Source organism: Mycteria americana, chromosome Z, assembly GCF_035582795.1.
Source record: "Mycteria americana isolate JAX WOST 10 ecotype Jacksonville Zoo and Gardens chromosome Z, USCA_MyAme_1.0, whole genome shotgun sequence".
Taxonomy (NCBI): Eukaryota; Metazoa; Chordata; class Aves; order Ciconiiformes; family Ciconiidae; genus Mycteria; species Mycteria americana.
In genome coordinates, this window is record NC_134396.1 from 4,655,269 (window position 1) to 4,673,591 (window position 18,323).

General features: G+C 45.7%; 1 protein-coding gene across 2 annotated transcripts in view; it reads right to left on the minus strand.

Annotated features, from left to right (window-relative positions):
* Nucleotides 1-5,414, minus strand: part of CCBE1 (collagen and calcium binding EGF domains 1) — a 105,858-nt gene extending 100,444 nt beyond the window's left edge. For both annotated transcript variants that reach the window (XM_075526707.1, XM_075526708.1), the window contains exons 1-2: nt 5,293-5,414; nt 5,093-5,173 (exon numbers count right to left, since the gene is read on the minus strand). In XM_075526707.1, the coding sequence (XP_075382822.1) occupies nt 5,093-5,173; nt 5,293-5,393 (182 nt within the window). In that variant the 5' untranslated portion in view covers nt 5,394-5,414. The remainder of the gene's footprint in view (nt 1-5,092; nt 5,174-5,292) is intronic.
* Between the last annotated feature and the right edge of the window lie 12,909 nt (nt 5,415-18,323).

The window sequence follows — 18,323 nt, forward strand, 5'->3', positions numbered from 1 at the left end:
TACTTGCAATTACTTTTATCTTTTAAGAATGTGCAAAATGATACAGTCTATAAAAATAGTAGGCTCCACCAGCAATATCAGCATTCAAGAGAGTAAAAAGAAATGCTTTTTGAGTCATGCGATCTCTGGTTAGCATCAGAATTAAGTACAGTGTAAGTATACACAGATTCTCTTCTGCAATACATTTGAATTGTCTTTTTGTTATGAAGTGTAGGGCAACCTTTCACAGCAAAATTTAAAACCTGAAATGTAGGGAGGGCCTCTGTAAAATACTTGTAGCTGCTAATTATCAGATGAAGAAGCTGACAACCTACACTGAAATGTGTTCATCCTATTAAAAAGACCTTTTGCTTGTGAAACGCGACAAAAAAAGTTACTGATTAAGTTCTAGGCCAAGATTTAAGTCCTGCAACATGGGGCTTATTTGCAGATATAACATGCAAAGATTTGCCTCATCTTTACAAAGATTTTACTATCATTAGCTAGGCCTGTTCTGCCAAGCTATTGGACTATTGTAAACCTCCTAAACTCCCTGCTGGTCCTGCAGAAGGAAGGAGCAGGAGCAGCCTCCATCGCTACACACACAGAATTAGGGTATAACATGTTCCTTGAGGAACTTGCACACTTCTTTTTCAGAAAAAAATGCAGGAAGTAGGGAGTGGTCACCGTGACATCAGAACAAGATGGATAATTTCTCTCACTAGGTGAATAGTTTATTTGTTTAAAAAAACCCAGTTTCATCAACTAATTTAGTCAATTTTATTTGCAAGTTGAGTGGGAATTAGACTAATAGTTTCAGCTGAATAAAAGAAAAAAAACCCCTTCCTTTTGCCCATGAAGGCAACGGCTAAAGTGTTCTTCGAGGCTACGCAGATCCAGGTTCAAATATTCATCTGCCTGGTCCGCGCATGCTGGTTTCCTTAGTTTGGTCCTTTATTTTTAGCAAAAATTTCTGAAAAGGAGCAAAACTACTTCTTTCAAGTCAATTTGCAACAATAGTTAAGCATCTAGTAGACAAAGAGATTTGCACAGTCAGGGGATCCAAATATTCTCATTTTCCCATCTGTTTCATGCTTGAATCTTCCTATAACTGGTGATGGGCAAACAGCTTCCCACTAGCAAATGTTTCTGTTAAGTCTATATATTGTCTTTCTGAATCATTTTCACTACACTCTCTGAACTCTAACTGAATATAGTATTGAGCTCTCCTAATATACAACAGTTTATTAGGTTATCAAGTTTTGCTGTTTTTTAAAAAGGAAGCAACTCCAATTAATAAATTGTACCAGATTAGATGTTGAGCCTCCTGAACTTGGAAGTGACGTAACGACTACCATCCCCTTACAGGAACACACCTACACGATCAGGATGAGGCAAGGAGATGCCCATTCCAGATGCTGCTTTTCCTTCTGGACCACAGAAACAATATACAGTAGCACCGTTTAAAATGAAAATGAATGAAGGACTGTAATGAAAAGGACTGCTGCTAAGATGCACAAACTGAATTGTCATGCAAGTGATAACACGTAGAAGCACTGAAGAAAACTGCAGCAACATTCATGAAATTTAACATGCCACCAATTGTTTAAAAGTCTATCTGAGAGTCAAACAGGTTAACATCACATTCAAATAGCTGGAGAAGACAGTAACACGTGATTGGGGCCTCATATTCTCATGCTGCCCAAATTTCATCAAATCTGATGAATTTTTTTGCATACAGTAGGAATTCAAAGCCTTACTGGACTATTACATTATCAACAAATCTGCAGAACTTACTTTCTGTACCTACATGATGGGGCCATTAGTACAGGGTACTTTGTGCAGTTACATACAAGAGTTTAAATGAGATTTGCACTGAAAAGATATTGTACAAGCTCCCACTGGTTTTTGCATCTGTTCTCTCTACTCTTACAAAAATAAATAAAGAGAACATCTAAAAAAATACAAATCAAACTAAGCCAAGGGCCAGACTGCACACATTCAAAAAGGAAAAATACATCTAATTATGTACAAGGTTGCTATGACCACAGGGAAAAATGCCAATATATTCTCAGTGCTTGGCCCCACTTTTGGCTTGGCCCTCCATTTGGCTCATCTGTATTCATGAGTAAATCTGGTTAAAAAAAATTTTTCAAGAAATATTTTTTGTGATGAAAAGATGAAGTGCTCTGCACTGAAGTGCTCTGCAAACATGCTGATTTTCATGAAAAAATCCAGCAGGAGGAATAAAAGGATTAAATTTCTTTCAGTCAAGAATTTATGCTTCAGAAAACTAATTTTGCTCAGGAATTTTGACATCTGACTTGAAATGTATTTCTATTTAACTAATTGCACAGCAGATCATTAGAAGTGGTGCATGTTGCCTTATGCCTGACGTGTTATGACATGAGATAAATTTTGTGTCAGTTTATTTAATTTCTACACAAAAGGTACTTTGACCTAGAAAAGAAATTAGGTGTGTATGCTAATAGTAAATAGTAGCTGACATTAACTATCCTTTTAAACTACCTCTAACAATGTATATAAATTACTACATTACTCATAACTATTGTCTTTATGAAATACTGTGAAAAAACTGTCTAGGAAGATAAAAAATGAAATTTTGTAAGAATAAATATTAATAAGAATAAAATATTATAAGAATAAAACACCAAAATCAAGTTTCTCAGAAACCTGGAGTGAAACTTCCCTAAAGCCACAGCTGAGTTTCTGTCCAGCTGAAGTTTTTTAAACATTCGCTGTCATTCCAGATGTAAAAACTGAATCCCAAAGCACCTGAATGTCCTACAAAACAAACCCCACCTCGAGGCACTACAGGATTAGTCAACACTTGCAAGTTTCCTGTCATCTTGTTAACAGCCTCAACCTCAAAATATTAATGAATCTTAAATTAAAACACATTCTGCCAAGGTTAATGCCACGTGCCTGCTGGAAGCACACCTTGTGACCAGGAGCAACGGAGACGCTGCTCTTCCCCTAAGGTTCACCATCACGGGTGGGTGATGCTGCTGGTCCGCTCCAGAGCATGGCACACCTCCGAGGGGCAGGACCAGCAGCGCACCGCGGCACAGGTATGTCCTCCCTGCAGAGCTGCTCTGCTGAGCCCCGTGCCTCCGTTTCGGAGATGCTGCCCTGCTTTTGTTCATATGGACATCACGAAAGAGAGCTCGCAGGGTGGGGGATGGAGCCCTCCTCACCCGACCCTAAAGATTAGACCTGGAAATCACATGATTACATGTAAATCGATTTTTTTCCTTTTTTAAAGCAAGGCAGCCCTAGCAGTCATAGATATAGAAAAGATTTGAAAACATAAACCAAAACAACCTAGAGTGCAATGCAGCGATTTGGAAACGCTCATTCACAGTCTGTGCTGGTTTGGGATGGTGAATACCGCTTGGGATTGTGCAGGGGGAGAGCTGAGGAGGGAGGAAGGGCTCAGCACAACCAGAGCCCAAAGGTCAGAAATACCTCAGCAAGGATGAAAGAAAGTACAAGTGGGAACTGGCAGCCGGACAGAGTCCTGCTTTCTTTGCACAGTGGCCCGCAGCAGCCGGTGGACCCTGTGAAGTCCTCGTCCATTACACACAAAGCAGACCCACTTTGCTCAGACAGATTTTGGGACACGCAGTAACTAGCAGGACAGTCATGAGTGCACTGCTTTATGCAGCTCCTACTCCGGCTTTTTCCTTCAGTAACTCCCCATTCAGCACAGCCTTGTTCACTCCAGTGCTCTGCTCCCAAACCAGAGAAACGCTGCAGGTTCAACCCAAGTACTCTCATTCCCTGCAAAACCTACACACTGCCTCTCTCCAAAAAAGTGCTGCCTGCTGCTGTGTGCTACAGAGCTGCTTATAAGCGGGCTCTGCCTCACCTTCACAAGGAGAGGAGAGAGGAGATAAGGGAAGCAGGGAAGGGTGGTCTCCAATCCCCGCAGAGCCCTTCCCAGGGGCTGTAAGGATGCTAACGCTGTGGAGAACTGGGCAGCGGCGTGACACCTTCCCAGGTGGCTGTGGCTGCCGGAGGGCACAAACCAGCCCCAAGCACGTGAGCGAGGTACAACACTGCTGCACCGTGCGTCTGCAGCTCTCTGGTATTTATGCCAAACAGAAAACGCCCTGGGAAGAAATGGATGATCTCGGTAACACTTTTCACAAGCATCAGTGTGCCTTACCGTACTTTTGGTATACGTAAGTGGCTCCCTGGCACATGCGTACATACACACACAGGCGGAGCACAGTCATCTCCACTAAGTAACCTCTCACAAGAAGCAGCTTTTGTAGATGGAACATCTCATCTGTGGGGATGGGACTAATCAGAGGATATCAGTAAAGGGATACATGTGTGCTCGTACTTGAAAAGCGTGTCTACTGTCAAGTGTTCTGGACATTTGTCATCATTAAAACAGCTTTAAAATTCTTCTGAAAACAGATGATGTTTCTCAAACACACAGCTGAAAAATGAAAACTCAGGGTTAGATTCATCTTACTTAATTTGAGAGGCTTAATTTCAGAGCTGGTTGCTGAAGAAGTTACTCGTTCTGAGGGTATGATTCATCTACCTAAATGTAAAACGTCTTTTGGGTGCCATGAATCCAGCTAACCTCACTGATTGCCCTGCAACTGATGCAGCTGTAGCTCCAGTGCACTCCTAGACATCCACGTCGGAGGAAGCCTCTCTCGCTGTATCAGTGACTGACAGCCAGGACACGGCAACCAAAACCGCACGCACCCTGTCCGGCGATGCCTTTGAGGTGAAAATTGCCGCGAGTTACGAAAACCTTTCGCTGGGGCAACAGCGGGACTCGCCACGGGAGATGCCGCACGCGAGAGGGACGCGACCGAGTCACCCGTTCCCCAGAGCGTGGGGCGGTAGAAATGCCGGGGTGGGTTAGTGCGGAGCCGGGGGGAGGCAGAGAGATGCCACTGCCGCGGCCCCCGCGCCTGTCACCGTCACGCGTGTGTCCCCCGCACTCCCCCTCCGGGCGGCGCGGCCCCTTCCCCGCGGGCAGCGAGCCCCGATCCGCGGCCACGCGTGTGCCCCGCGGCTCCTCGCCCCCCCCTCCCCGCCTCCCTTCCGCGGCCGCGGCGCTCACCTGAAGCAGGTGGTGAGCTCGCCCGTGGGCTTCAGGCAGGGGTACCGGGTGGTGGCGATTTTGTTCTCGGAGCAAACCTCCCTGCAAGGCGGGGAGCGGGGTCATGAAAAAAAAGGGAGAGAAAAGGAAAAGAAGGTGGTGGATGGGGGGCAAACGCGCGGAAGCGGGAGCGCGGGGGTCCGCGGCGGGGGGACACCCACCTGTCGCCGTCCTGTGGCTCCTCCCGGTAGGTCCAGGCGTGCCCCAGCGCCAGGAGCAGCAGCAGCCGGAGCGGGGCCAGGCTGCCGGCCGGCCGCCCCATCGGGCCGCCTCTCCCCTCCGCGCCGCGCCGGCTCTGCCCGCCCCGGCCGGCGGCGGGGCTGCGCCGACCCGCCGCTCCTCCCGCCCCGGCGGAGGGCCGCCCCCCGCGGCCGCCAGATGTGCCCGCGGGGAGGGGCCGCGCCCGCCCAGATGTGCCGGCAGATGCGGCCCCGCGGCGGGGCGGGGCACGGGGAGGCGGCGGCCAGATGTGGCGGGGTCGCGGCAGATGTGCGGTGGGGGTGAGGGGACATCACACCCCCCTGTCCCCTCCCGTCCCCCCGGCCGCAGGGAGCACGGGGAAGGGGGGGGTGCCCGCCCCAGGGTGAGCGGGGCGGAAAGCGATGGAAAGGTCCGAAACCGTGGGGGTGATAAGCGGCTCTCGGTGCACCATCACTGATCCTTTCCAGATCCGGCTTTATATTTTAAATCTCTTTCCCAAAGGAACAGAGCGGTTCAAAGCATCTCTGCTGTGACGGCTGTTTATCCTTGTGTACGGCTGCCACTTGCACGCCATTCAGAAAAAGGAGATTAACGACAACAGACTTGGATGAAGTAGTGCCTCAGGTCTGGCCTGCTGTACCGTACCCTGTTTTCACGGTTAAACTGCCTGGGACCAGGGGAGCAAACCTGCAAAACGATGATGCCTTTGCGGAGTGGCCGATGCATCAGCTTTCATCACCACATAACTTCCTGCAAGTATGACAGGCTCCAGGGAAATGAGGGGGTGCAAATCAGCCTTACTAGTGCTTTCACCTGTAGTATAAATAACCTCATTTTACAGCCAGAAAGATCAGGGATATGCGAGCCACAGACTGTACCTATATATTATTACAGCCAGAAGAGTTAGGGATATGCAAGTAACAAACTGTAACTCCTCTATTAAACCAGCACAGAAGTAATAAAGCAGTGTAAGAGGACTTGAGCACACAACCCTCCCCCCCCTTCTACTTTGTGCTCTGCCACAAACAACCTTTGAATAAGTCACTTCACTGGTCCGTGCCTCAGTTTCCCTTGTCTGTAACAGGAAGACCCTAATTGTTAAATAAATAATGCAGATCCCCATATATGAATCAGCTACGATTAAGCTGTTAATCCCTTTGGTATGTTGTCTGGTACCCAGAAGAAGGCTAATGATAGATGGACTCTTACTTGGGAAACTCTGGGGCTCGTCAGAAGTTTTCCCTCACTTGCGCAGCATCTGCTGTCACCGTGGTCTGCTGTACACGCTGTGAACTGCCAACTTCAAGGTATTTCTCTGCTCTAGGTGCTGCTGCACATTCTCTCTATTCCTGTGCTCAGTTAAGCGAGGGAGTTCTGCATGGCAGATTTTTTTTCGTTTTTGCTTTTGCTGTTGAGAGGATGTTTTAGTTGTTTATTCCTTCGCAATTATTTCTTTTCCTTTATACAAATAATGAGTAGGCAAAGGCAGGACTTGCTGTCTTGAAGCCAGTGAAAACTGTGGGTGTTTTTTGCAGGGCTAAGCCCTCGTCTCTCTCACACAGCTGCTCCTGACTGGGAGATAACAGGAACAAAAGCAGGAGCTGGGTGCTTGGAGCCGAGCGCTCAGGAGGCACCTGTCTCCACATCGTGTTCTTTACTCTCCTGCCCCAAGTGGAAAGTATCCAGTGACAAGGTCTGCAACGAAGAGAGGCTTGCACTGCTGTAACCCCTGCGATATCTGTCTATAGATAACAAAAGATTTAATTTACCACATTCCAGAAGTGGTCACAGTCCCTCCAAAAAGCTCAAATTTTTTAAAGAAATTGAATCATACCTGAGCACAGAGCTGAAATCCTTTGGATGATTTCCAACCCAGACCCAAGTGTCATGACTTCGGAAGAACTCTGATTTTAAAAGGATCCCTATATAGGCCTAGGATAAGTATGCTTCCAAAAAGTTTTTTTTCCCAGAACTTTTGCCATTCAATGCAGATCTGATTCACAACCTGAATTGCTTAACTCGGCTCTCTGCCTTTTCTTTAATGCCTGCCACCCGCATAGCACTGTATCAACACACTGTACTATCTTTTTAATTAAAAATATTATAGAAGCTTACATATATTTTTATTTAACTCATGCAAACAGCCTTGTTAATTTAGACAAGGTAACCTGAAGGTGAAGCTAATCCTGTATTCAACTCTTTGCCAAAGCAGGCCCCAAAATTTTTACATACAAAAGAATTTAAGTGTGATCAGAAGTAGGTAGAAAAGAGAGGTTAAACAATACCATGCAACAACATCCATACCTTACAGTTGGTAACCCTATTACCACTGAATACACTGAAGTTGAGAGTTTCATCATTTTGCTTCATCAGCTTCATCTCAGCTTTAACGACCATGCAGCCAGGGCCATTCTGAGAACACGGCTTGTGTCCTGGAAAATGTTGAAGGGTGGCGGTGGTTAAGGAAACACTGAAATGTTCCTGTTGCCTCAGGGAAGGACTCAGGATCTGGGCTGTTTTCATATACAGTAAATAAGGAGAATGTGATTTCTCGTGCGAGGGATGCTTTTCCTTGTGCAGGGTCACGTTCGTTTTGACTTGCCCAACTCAAACGTGTATGAAGTTGATTAAGCTGCACAGTAAATTTTGGAATGCTCTCAAAGAAAAGAATAAGGAATTCAATGTAGTAAAGTGCTTATCAGAAGTTTTATTTATACTGTTTATGTAGGAAGATGCATTGTTTCCTGCAGTTCATTCATAATGATGTTGTTAATAATACAAATTCAAGTTTCTTTTCTGGATTTTGCTGGTAACTGGAAAAGCTCAGAAGTGGGCTTTGATCGCTGCCTCTGAAGAGGCTCTTTCAGAAGCCCATTTCCGTAGCGTAAAGGCACAACCTCTGCAAACTGAAGAACAGGAGGAGAAGGGCATACAGGGCACCCCTGAGTCTTTAGAAATACACTGAGGTCCAGGAAGAGCTCATGAGATCTTGAGGAGTTAAAATATTATCCTACTACTCATAGACCTCAGTCAGAGCTATTGTATTAGGCTCAGTACAACTGCACAGAGAGGTTTGAAAGTTTAATACTGATCCTGAACATAGAAGATTGTTTTTCCCTATTTCCTCTCCTCACCTTTAAAAGAACTATGACCACCATGTTGGGACGGGGGTTGGGAGGTTTTTTGTTTCTTTAGGATGTTTTGCTGGAGTCTTCAGAGGTATGCACTGTGATTTTTCTTAATCTGTTTGCAACTGACATTTTCATCCGTGCATTTTCCATCTGCTTCAATTAAAAACCAAGTAACCAGTTATTGTAAATAGTCTTAATCCCACTACAGCATTGTGTTTGCATCAAGTGCCTTGGTGGCAACTCCGCCAGATCTCCAGCTGTCGGCATTGACATGTTCAGGGAGATCAGAGCAGGGCTGAAGGTGTAAACAAACAGAAAACAGAGGTTTTAAAGAACATCTTGGGCCTAGGATACTTTTTGGATTTGAAAGGCCTCGTGTTGGTCATTTGTGAACTAGGTTCCCTTCCAGGTGAATGCCCAGACTGAACCTGTCTATATCCAGACTTACAAAGAATATTGCACAATCCAAGCTCAGCTGCTAAACACTCACCCAGGCTTGGGCAATGTGAGGATTTCCCGTGCCATTTCAACTCCAGGAGGCATCTAGAGCAGTGTCCCATCTCAGAAAAAAGCCAGAACCAGATAGTAGAGAACAAAAGCTATGTCATGAATAATTATATCTAGCTCCCTGGAGAGAGGTGGAGTTTCTTCCTAACCTCTCCGTGATTAACAGAGTTGCCTGGTCTGTAAAGGCTGCATGAAGCAAGGAATAAATAGGCAGAGCAAAGGCAAAGAGTGAAAGAAAAAGCTGTCAGAGATGATCCATGGGTCCACAGGAAGCGGATCTGGGACAGGAAGGAAGAGAGAGAAAGGACAGAAAACAAGAAAGATGAAGAAGCAGAGGAAAACCGGGGAAGAGAAAAGAGCAAAAGAAATGTCAGGGAACCTTGCAGCAGGGGCTGAGGTCCGCCCAGGTCTAAACAGGTATTACACGATGAAAGAGGATGGTAGAGCAGCCAGCAGAGCATCTGTCAGAGCAGGAAACAGGTAGGAAAGGCTGCTGAGAAGATAGTGATATGGTCACAGCAGCACGCAGATATGGTCACAGCAGATATGTTCGGGTGGCAAAGCGCAGAGGGCGAGGAGAAGAAGTGCTAAAAAACTGGGGGAAGGTGGTTATATCTTTGTCCCAGCCATCCTGTGTCATATCTTGAAAAGATGACGAACTGTGACAGTGAAAATATTTTCTTTATTTTGCCTAGAAGGTACAAGGTGTTATCTTACCTCTGGAGCCTAACACATGAAATACGCCACAAAACGTGCATTAAATAAAAATAGTGAAGCAGAGGGAAGATACTTCTCATCACAAACACTATTATGGCCCTTAATCCACCTAGGAGACAAAATGTCTCTGCTTTCTGTCAGAGGCATTTTTAGTAAAACAGGTTAATGCAGGACCAAGGTAATTGAAATGTGATGCAATTGTTTTTAAAATAGCCATGGAAAAAGGCACCTCGGAAAACATGCAATGGTGACCATCAGGCATTGCCTCCAGAGAGCATCACAGCTACAGAAAGGAATTGCCCCAGACTGCTTCCTCCATTTCACAGATAATTACAGGGCTCATCTTAGATTAGCAGCAAAAATAAACACCTTTTGAAAAAATCAGCTAAAACAATAGCACTGCTGACCAAGCAGAAAATAGGTAAACGATAGCTCTAATCCACCAAAAACAAATCCTGATGGATACATGGGACATGGCATGACACTAACCAGAGCTGACTTATTTTCTCGAGGGTTAGGTTTGAATTCCATTTTGTTATAAGAGATTAGAGCTGAAGAATGCGAAATCTTTCATGGCATCCTGCCTATCAAACACCATCGGCCTCCGAGGTGCGTATGTGCTTCTTGTCGGTCCGGGCTCCTTTGACAAGGCTTGGGCCATCACTCTAAGTGCACAAACAGCAAGATAAACAGATCCCTTCTAGCCAATCTTTGTAATAGTTTGAACAAGGTCCCTGTGCTTCTGAGGTTTAAGAGGTTTTCCACCGAAAGTAGCAATTGCTCCTGTGATGATCATCCCATGGCAGTGCCGTGCTCCAGAAGCCCTGGGTGGTGAGGAAGACTTTGGAAGCTCACTGACCAAGAAATCACTTTTTAACCACAGACACACACAAATACCCGCACAGTTCCCACATGTGCATACAAGAAACAAAATAGGTGGGAAACTAGATCTGATGATACAAATTGAACTAAACTTTGAGCACTTGTTCTTTTGTTTGCAAATGCACATCATGGTGGCAGCACAGAGGAAGATGGCCCTGGGAAGTATTCCTTTTTTTACCCAAAGAAATTAGGTGGTCCTTTGATTAAAAAAAAAAAAACTGTGGAGCCCTGTTTTAGCATGCAAGTTGCTGGGAAAGGAAGCACAGCACTCAAGATTGTTGCATGTGCATGCCATCAAGACAGTTCATAAATGGCCGTGCTCTAACATACACACTTTGGATCATGATGGATCCCCAGCAAGGTGGGGGAGTTGTCTTTGAAAACTGCACACTGAAAAGTGCAGAGACTAGGCATAAAGTCTTGAGCAAGAGGAGACCTTAGTGAAAGATGTTAACTGATAATTTACAATTAAAGAGGTCTGGTTGGTTGGTTTTTTAAATTACATATGATTAATCGGCAAGCCTTTATTCTGGAATATGGAATACTGCTCACAGAAGAACAAAGACACACCAGTTTCAGTTGATGGCTTGCAAATGCCAGGAAAGATGTTCCAGTGAGTGTGGCATCAAGCCACATATGTAGAAGACATCAGAAGAGAATGGATGAAGCAGCCATCCAAAAATGTGCTTTTCAACATGCTCACACACACATGTAATTCCCATGCATACAAGCAAGCAAAACGGTGGAGAAAATGCTTTCAATTACTTCCTCTGCCTCAAACTGCTTGCATGACCTTGGGTAAATGACGTAGGCCCAGACCTTCCACAGTCTAAATACCTCTAAGCATGTGGGTCCTAATCTCTGAACCTCAACACACCATCTACAACATGACCTAATCTTCTCTTTGCCACCTTTGGTCAGGTTTGCTTATGTAAAGTCTAAGGTATTTATTTGAGGGGCAAAATTTGACCCTGACCACAGTATCAAAATATAAAATATACATCTTTAAAAGTGCAAAATATTCTTGTTATGTATAGAAATAGGTATTTCACACTACAGAATACATAACTGTAGTTTTCAACTTGATCCTGATGCGGATTTCTTTGAGGAACGCTGCACACTGCAGTGCTAATTTCATTATGTTCTTCCAGAGCTGCTAAACCAAAATTGCACCATTATGGACCCGTCCACAGCAAGTCGCAGTAAGCTCAGGTATCTGCCACGGTATGGTCCCTGCACATGGAGCCTCCTGCAGCCTGCAATCCCACCTGCAGAGCAAGCAAAATTATCTCACTTGCTGTACGGCTGGTTTGCAGCTACAACTTGACACAGCCCAAGGCAGCTCAGGTAGCTGTGGTTACACCTGTGAAAAAGCTGCTTTTCCATAGCTCACCTCAGCGTTGCTTTAAAGTACTGCCCATATTCAAAGCTGTGCAGGGAAGCTGGGGAAGGTCTGTGACACAGGGGGTAGCAAAGCAGCCCTCATGCTGTTCTGCTCATGGCAATCCTTGGAGCCTGCGCCAAAGCAAATGCAGCCTGGAGACTCTGTACACGTGCCCCTGCTGTGGCATCTCCCCCCAGCTGTATTTTCTTTGGCTCGAGCTCCTGTGGAGCTGTGGGCACTCTCCAGTGACAGATGCATTAACACATAGGCGACTGGATGGAAATCCCAAAGTTTTCAAGCCCTCTCGGAGAGTACAGAGTCCTTGTTCACATAGTTACGGAGTCCTTCTTCATATAGTTATGGGCCAAGCTGGGTGTGGGGAGGCTTGAGAGGCACATGGGAATCCACAGACTTTGCAATCTGCCTCTCCTGGGGTGCTAACGGCACCTGCCCTCCTCGGAAAAGCCGGGACACGCACACATGCATGCACACCGCCCCAGACCCCTACCTCTGAATCTACTGAGGAAGTAATGTTTTAACTTGCATGTAATTTATAAGTAGGCAAATGGAGTTTACCCGAACATAAAACTCCTCCGCTCACAGACTGAGGCAGGTTATTTAAACTGAAAATCAACCTGGCACAACAGCAGAAGCAACAGCTTTGCACTGACAGTGCACTTTTCCCTGCCATGGAAATAACAGTATGTTTCATGCTTTTCATCTCCTGCACACTGTTTTTGTCACCTTACTAGTACTGATACTTTCTTCCCCTCTGATTTCCTTCTAAATGAGGCAGCTTTACTGGAGTTTCACTCTGCCCTTTGGTGCAACACATGTAACTCATCACAGAAATGGGCTCAATTCAGACCAGTCACCCATTTCATTGAAGTTAATCTAGCAAAACACAAGTGAAAAAAAGAAGAATATGACCTTCACTCCACAGCTTGTGACAGCTCACTCACTGCTTATTTATTCTGCACTCCTTGCAAAAACACTCCACACATTCAATCACATCTCAAAGAAAGGGGTCAAAAGGCAAGTGTTTTTAAACTGTCTCAGTTAAAGAGTCCCTTCCCATTAAAGCCATGCTGGTTGTGTCAGAGATAAAAAACTGTTTTCTATGAGGACTGACCACTCCGACAAATCAACGATAAATTACGCAGAAATAGGCTCTGGCACATTCACTGCAGGAAAATGAATCTCCAGGCACCCTCCATGATCAAGAGTGAACGCTGTGTAATTCTGCTGATGGCTGTGTGAAAAGTATATGAAGTTATTTAGATCTTTTAGTGCCTATTTCAAGAGCAACGGTACTGCTTCTGGCCTGATCCCTACAGTGGATGGCCAAAGACGAAGAAGTTTAAGGCAATGGCATGGGACACTTGTAGGAAAGAAAATCAGTGACAGAAAAAAAAAAATCTATTCTTTTGAGCTTGTAAAGTGCTGACTTTCAGTGATCAATGATGGAGGTGGGAGACTTCAAAGTTTGTCAGGCACAGGCAGGAAGCAAATGGAGCATGTTGGGAAAGATAATTTTCCTGCCAGAAAAGGGGAAAATCCACGTTCAGATGTCCATTTACTGAAGTGTTAATTGTTAGGATAAATACAGAATTTTGCCTCGAGAAGGACCTTTCTCTCCAAAACAACCAATTTGCATGTGGTTTGACTTCAGGCTTAAATGTCCTAATCCTTGTCTATCACTAGAAGGCTGATTGCCCTCAGGAAGAAATTGTGGGTGCTTTATACCAATGAATCTGAAACACATTCCTCTTCACTTTTACCCCTCTGCAGGTCCTTTAATATTACAAGCAGTCAGGGCTTGATCTCCTGCATGCCTTGCATCTTGCGAGAAGATCTTTCAAAACTCATCACTCTGACTCCTTATACACTCACCCAAGCACCACCGCTGCCTTTTGCCATCTGGCTTCTGTTCCTCTTGTCGTCTGCACCAATTGCACAACTTTACAGAAAGTGTTAGATTAAATGGAGGACAAGGACATTTCTGGAGACAAACCCCACAGTTCTGTTCTCTTTCTCTATCCATGTATCTACATTGTGATCCAAGTATGTGATAGCAAGTCGGAGGAGTGTTTGTGCTAGCTCAAAACACAGGTAACTCAAAACTCATAATCTCTTGTCTGACCTTTACTGCCCAGTGTGCAAATGGGACACAGTAAGAGCCTGCAGCAGCTTAGCAGCAGCTGTGAAGGGCTGGCACCTACCCCAGAGCATGGCTTCGATACCTTCTGGGTTGCCTTTTGTGGGTATTTGCACAGGACACAACCGAGAACGCAAGCTGAAAACAGACATCCTCCTTCCCCCTGCAGCTCTTCGGACGCATGGCTGTGCTGAGCAGCCCTGATGTTATCAGTGCTGCCCTCACTGATCACTACGAGTTTCCAGTGGTGATGCTCACAGCTTGGGTGACTGCTATAAAATAAAAGCAAATAGTTCCACTGAGGGGCTCACCAGCAATATTGAATGCATGGGGTAGCATTCTCTTTACGGCCCCAGGAACAGAGGCATCTGGGTTCAGGTATCTGCTTCCTCACAGCTGGTGGGTGGGCCACTGGGGTGCAGACCCCCAAAGCCACAGAGGCTCCACATTGCCAGGGAAGACAGCAGGCATTAGACATGCCAAGACCTTCTAGGATCTGCGCCTCAGTCCCTTCATGCCCCCCTCTGTCACACCCCACAGGAGACTGACAGTGCCTAGTGATTAATGATGTACACTTTCCAGGTGTCTTCAAGGGAATACAGAGTGAGGTCTTTTAAGACCTCAGGACACTGTGATAACAGGGATCCAAGTACTTGCGAAAGAAAAAATAAGAAGTCAATCAGCTCTTTCTCTATTAAAGTGCTTAACAATGTTCAGCATCTGCAGCAGAGCTCTGGAAGGACCAAAACGCTAGAGAATTAAGTTACTTTGTTCTTGTAATTCCAAATGGTCCTTTGCAGCCAGCAAACTGTATTTCTCTTTTTTGCTATGTATCAAGTAATAGCTTTTCCAGCTCCATGCTTCAGGGGGGGAGAAAAGACTACAGAGAAAACAAGTATCTGTCAAACAATATTTCGTTTGATTTCTCAAACAGGTGAGGGTGATTTCAATATGCTAGAAAATTAGATGTTTTTATATTATGACTCTGCAGCTATTACTTACTGAAGTTAGGTCAACTATTTTCCTGACTAAAAAGCAATGGTCAGAAAAAAAAAAGAGTAAACAAAGGAACAATCCTGACAGTAACTCATTTCTACTGAACAACAAGGGAAATTAGCAGCGCATACCTTGGCACTTAGCTCAACCAAGCTGCCTTTCCTTACTGCCTCTTCCTTCAGGCATCGCGTCCAAATATTTCCTTGGAATATGTTCCTAGCGTGTGCGGGAGCTATTTATAATCTACAGCACTTATTTTTGGATTAAATACATCTAGGTGGCTAGTTGCCACAGGAGCAAGGGGGGGTTCGTTGAATTACAAGAATGTGTATGAAATATTACACTTGGGATAAGGCGTTTCCAAGCCGAGCGGCCTGCACAAGCAAACAGGCTGTCAGACATGGTGTGAGCAGGCATAGCACAGAAACTGTCCGAGTGATGCATCAGCGTGGCCTCACTGCCCTGGTGTCTTCTGCCTGTTTTGGTGAGGGATGCCTCCAGATCCTCTTCCAGGTCTCAGGCCAGTACTAAAGAGCAGCCAAGGAGCAGCTCAGAAGGGCTCCTCTGTTTATTCAGTACCTGCCCTGGTTTTAGACAGCGTGTCCATCGGCTGAAGTCAGTCCCATCGCTAGCCAACTGCCTTCCGCAGAGGAGAAGAAGTGTTTGAGGAGTGTCCATCCAATGCCTCTCGTCAGCCACTGAAGTCTCCCAGCTTCTCTTAGATGTGGTGTTTGTATGAGACGACACTGGCCTCTAAGCCGTTCGTTCCCAGGCTTGACGCCTTCTCCTCCAAACCTTTTTCCTCTTTGTCTTTCCACCCACCCATCCATCCCAGACTTCCTGCCCTCCTGCCTGGGTTGGCATCGGTGCCTCCTTGCCCACAGCAGCACTGGTTTGGAGCTGGGGTGACCCAGTGCAGCATCCTAGCCCTGACGTGGACAGGGCTTCTGCTCCAAGGACTGATGGCATCAGCCACTCCACAGTGGACACGATTAATGTATAACTATAACAGCACCTTCTCCCATTAGCGATGCAGTCTGAACAGAAGTGAATGCATTCGTTAGCTAATGGTTAGATATGCCAGCTATGCTACTTGTGCTGCTCCGTTACAAAGGGTGGGTAATCATTAATAGCGCAACAAACCGGTAAACTAATTCATACATGGTTATTCCTCAGTCGCTCCTTATTTACTGCAGTCTTTACCAGTCTCAGTAAAATAATTCGGGCATTCAGCATGTGTCGTACAACCCTAGCTTGTGCTGACAAAGCCCATAGTATATCTTACATCCAGATGCTGCCAAAGCTACAGTTAGCCCTTCGCAACTGAAATATAGAGTGGCAAGTATGCGTTTCCTGACATGAAATCCTTTTACTTCCAAAATGTGCACTCTGGTGATGAATTTTATATATATTGCTTTCTATACTCCTGGCCCAGCTATAATCACTACTCTGTACGTTCTGGGTTGTCCCAGTCCAGAGTTTTCATGAGAAATGTGTCGCTTTCTGCTCTATGGACAGTTACATGAGTAGCTGGCAAGCTGTGGTCTTCACAGCACTAGTGCTCGTATCTTGTGGCCCCACTTGGGCCATGTTTGTTTGCAATGGAAAGATTTCTTGAACGTTTCCAGCAAGAAGTGCCAAGGGAGGTATGTTACCAACAAGGTGACAAATGCCAGGGCTAGTTTCTGCCATTATGGAAATCAATGGCAAAGCTCCTACTCAGACTTCTACCAAAGGAGAATCAAGTTGACTTTTAACTGGATGTATGCCACCGACTGTCAAACCTGTGAGTTAACAGGGCTCCTTGAAAGAGCTTTAAACTAGATTTGAAGGGGGAAAGGGATAAAACCAGGCTTGCTAGAGATAAGCCTGCAGGCAGCATTCCAATGTTTGAGGGATGGTGTGCTAGTAAGGTCCTTTGGTCTGCCATCTCAGTGGAGGTAGGGAATGGAAAGCCATGCAACAGCAAAAATGCAAGGGTTGTTGATATGTTAGAAATCACAAAAGTGCCTCAGAATGGTCACGTAGGAATTAGGGCTTCTCCCCCAAAAAGGGGGCAGGATCAATAGGCCAACTGAAGAGCATCTACACCAATGCATGCAGCATGGGCAACAAACAGGAGGAGCTGGAAGCCATTGTGCAGCTGAAAAACGATGATATAGTTGCAATCACGGAAACAGGGTGGGATGACTCACACAACTGGAGTGCTGCAATGGATGGCTGTAAACTCTTCAGGAGGGATAGGCAAGGAAGGAGAGGCAGTGGGGTAGCCCTGTATGTTAGGGAATGTTTTGACTGTCTAGAGCTTGACGACAGGTGGATAGGGTTGAGTGTTTATGGGTAAGAATCAGGGGGAAAGCCAACAAGGCACGTAACATGGTGGGAGTCTGTTAGAGACCATCCAACCAGGATGAACAGGCAGACAAAATATTCTGTAAGCAGCTGAGAGAACTCTCATGATAGCTAGCCCTTGTTCTTGTGGGGGACTTCAACTTACCAGACGTCTGCTGGAAATACAATACAGCAGAGAGGAAACAGTCCAGGAGGTTCCTGGAGTGCATGGAAGATAACTTCCTGACACAGCCAGTGAGTGAGCCAACTAGGGAAGGTGCCCCGCTGTACCTGTTGTTTGCAAACAGAAGGACTTGTGGGTGATGTGATGGTTGGAAGCCGTCTTGGGCATAGCGATCATGAAATGGAGTTTTTTTGATTCTCAGAGAAGTAAGAAGGAGGGTTAGCAGCACTGCTACCTTGGACTTCTGGAAGGCAGACTTTGGAAGTCTTGGAAGAAGGGGCAGGCAACTCAGGAGGACTACAAGGGTGTCGTGAGGTTATGCAGGGAGAAAATTAGAAGGGCCAAAGCCCAACTAGAACTTAATCTGGCTACTGCCCTAAATGACAATTAAAAATGTTTCTATAAATACATTAGCAACAAAAGGAGGGCTAAGGAGAATCTCCATCCTTTATTGGATGCGGGGGGGAAACACAGTGACAAAGGATGAGGAAAAGGCTGAGGTACTTCATGCCTTCTTTGCCTCAGTCTTTAATAGTAAGACCAGTTGTTCTCTGGGTACCCAGCCCCCTGAGCTGGAAGACAGGGACAGGGACCAGCATGAAGCCCCATAACCCAAGGGGCAATGGTTAGTGACCTGCTACACCACTTAGACACACACAAGTCTCTGGGGCTGGACGGGATCCACCCAAGGGTACTGAGGG